General features: G+C 37.9%; 1 protein-coding gene across 1 annotated transcript in view; it reads left to right on the top strand.

Moving 5' to 3' along the window:
* The window catches only part of ipo4 (importin 4), a 14,268-nt gene that overhangs the window by 5,589 nt on the left and 7,988 nt on the right, over positions 1-691 (top strand). The window contains 3 exon segments of the mRNA XM_032504402.1: positions 1-73; positions 320-449; positions 661-673. The exon segment at positions 1-73 is cut by the window's left edge and continues 2 nt beyond it. Of these exon segments, the coding sequence (XP_032360293.1) occupies positions 1-73; positions 320-449; positions 661-673 (216 nt within the window).

The following is a 691-nucleotide window of genomic DNA, read 5'->3' as shown; positions in this document are numbered from 1 at the left end:
TCTCTCTGACAGTAATCAGGTGGTGCGCAGTGCTGGCCTTTTTGCCCTGGGACAGTTCTCTGAACATTTACAGGTAAGTCAACACAGCAACTGTGTATGTAGGAGTGGATTTACATTTCAGTACAATATTGCATCCCTTGGCATAGGTGTACTGGTTACTTAGTACATTTTTAAAAATATTAGTGCACATGTACAGTAATTATAGTTTAACATAATACAAAATGTTCTATTATTATAGTAAAAAAAAATTATTTCAAACAGAATTAGTATATTTTTGGTTTTCTGTTCCAAATTTCTTTTTACCAACTTTTCTTTCAAGCCTGAAGTGAGCAAGTACTGTGCAGAGTTGATGCCTTTGTTGCTGGGTTACCTTTCGTCTTTGAACCAAGCCAAGGTTGGTCATGTCACCAAGGCCTTTTATGCACTGGAGAACTTCATGGAGAACTTAGGTAAGCTTTAAAAATAAAAAGGTTTATTCAATGACTGGCACATTTTGCCTCTACACTTTGCTCCTTGCAAGAGGAAACAGCCTTCCTATGAACTATGACATGAATGTAAACTGCAACTTGGCTGGTTGATGACATAGAACAGCTAGGTGGTAGTTCTTGTCAGAATAGTGTATACTCTTCATGCTTCATCTTTTTCTTTTTGGCTTAACAGGAGCAGATATTGAGCCCTACCTGCCCACCCT

The sequence above is a fragment of the Etheostoma spectabile genome, chromosome 22 (genome assembly GCF_008692095.1).
Source record: "Etheostoma spectabile isolate EspeVRDwgs_2016 chromosome 22, UIUC_Espe_1.0, whole genome shotgun sequence".
Classification (NCBI taxonomy): Eukaryota; Metazoa; Chordata; class Actinopteri; order Perciformes; family Percidae; genus Etheostoma; species Etheostoma spectabile.
Note: the sequence above shows the minus strand (reverse complement) of the source record. Positions and strands in the feature narration are given on the sequence as shown.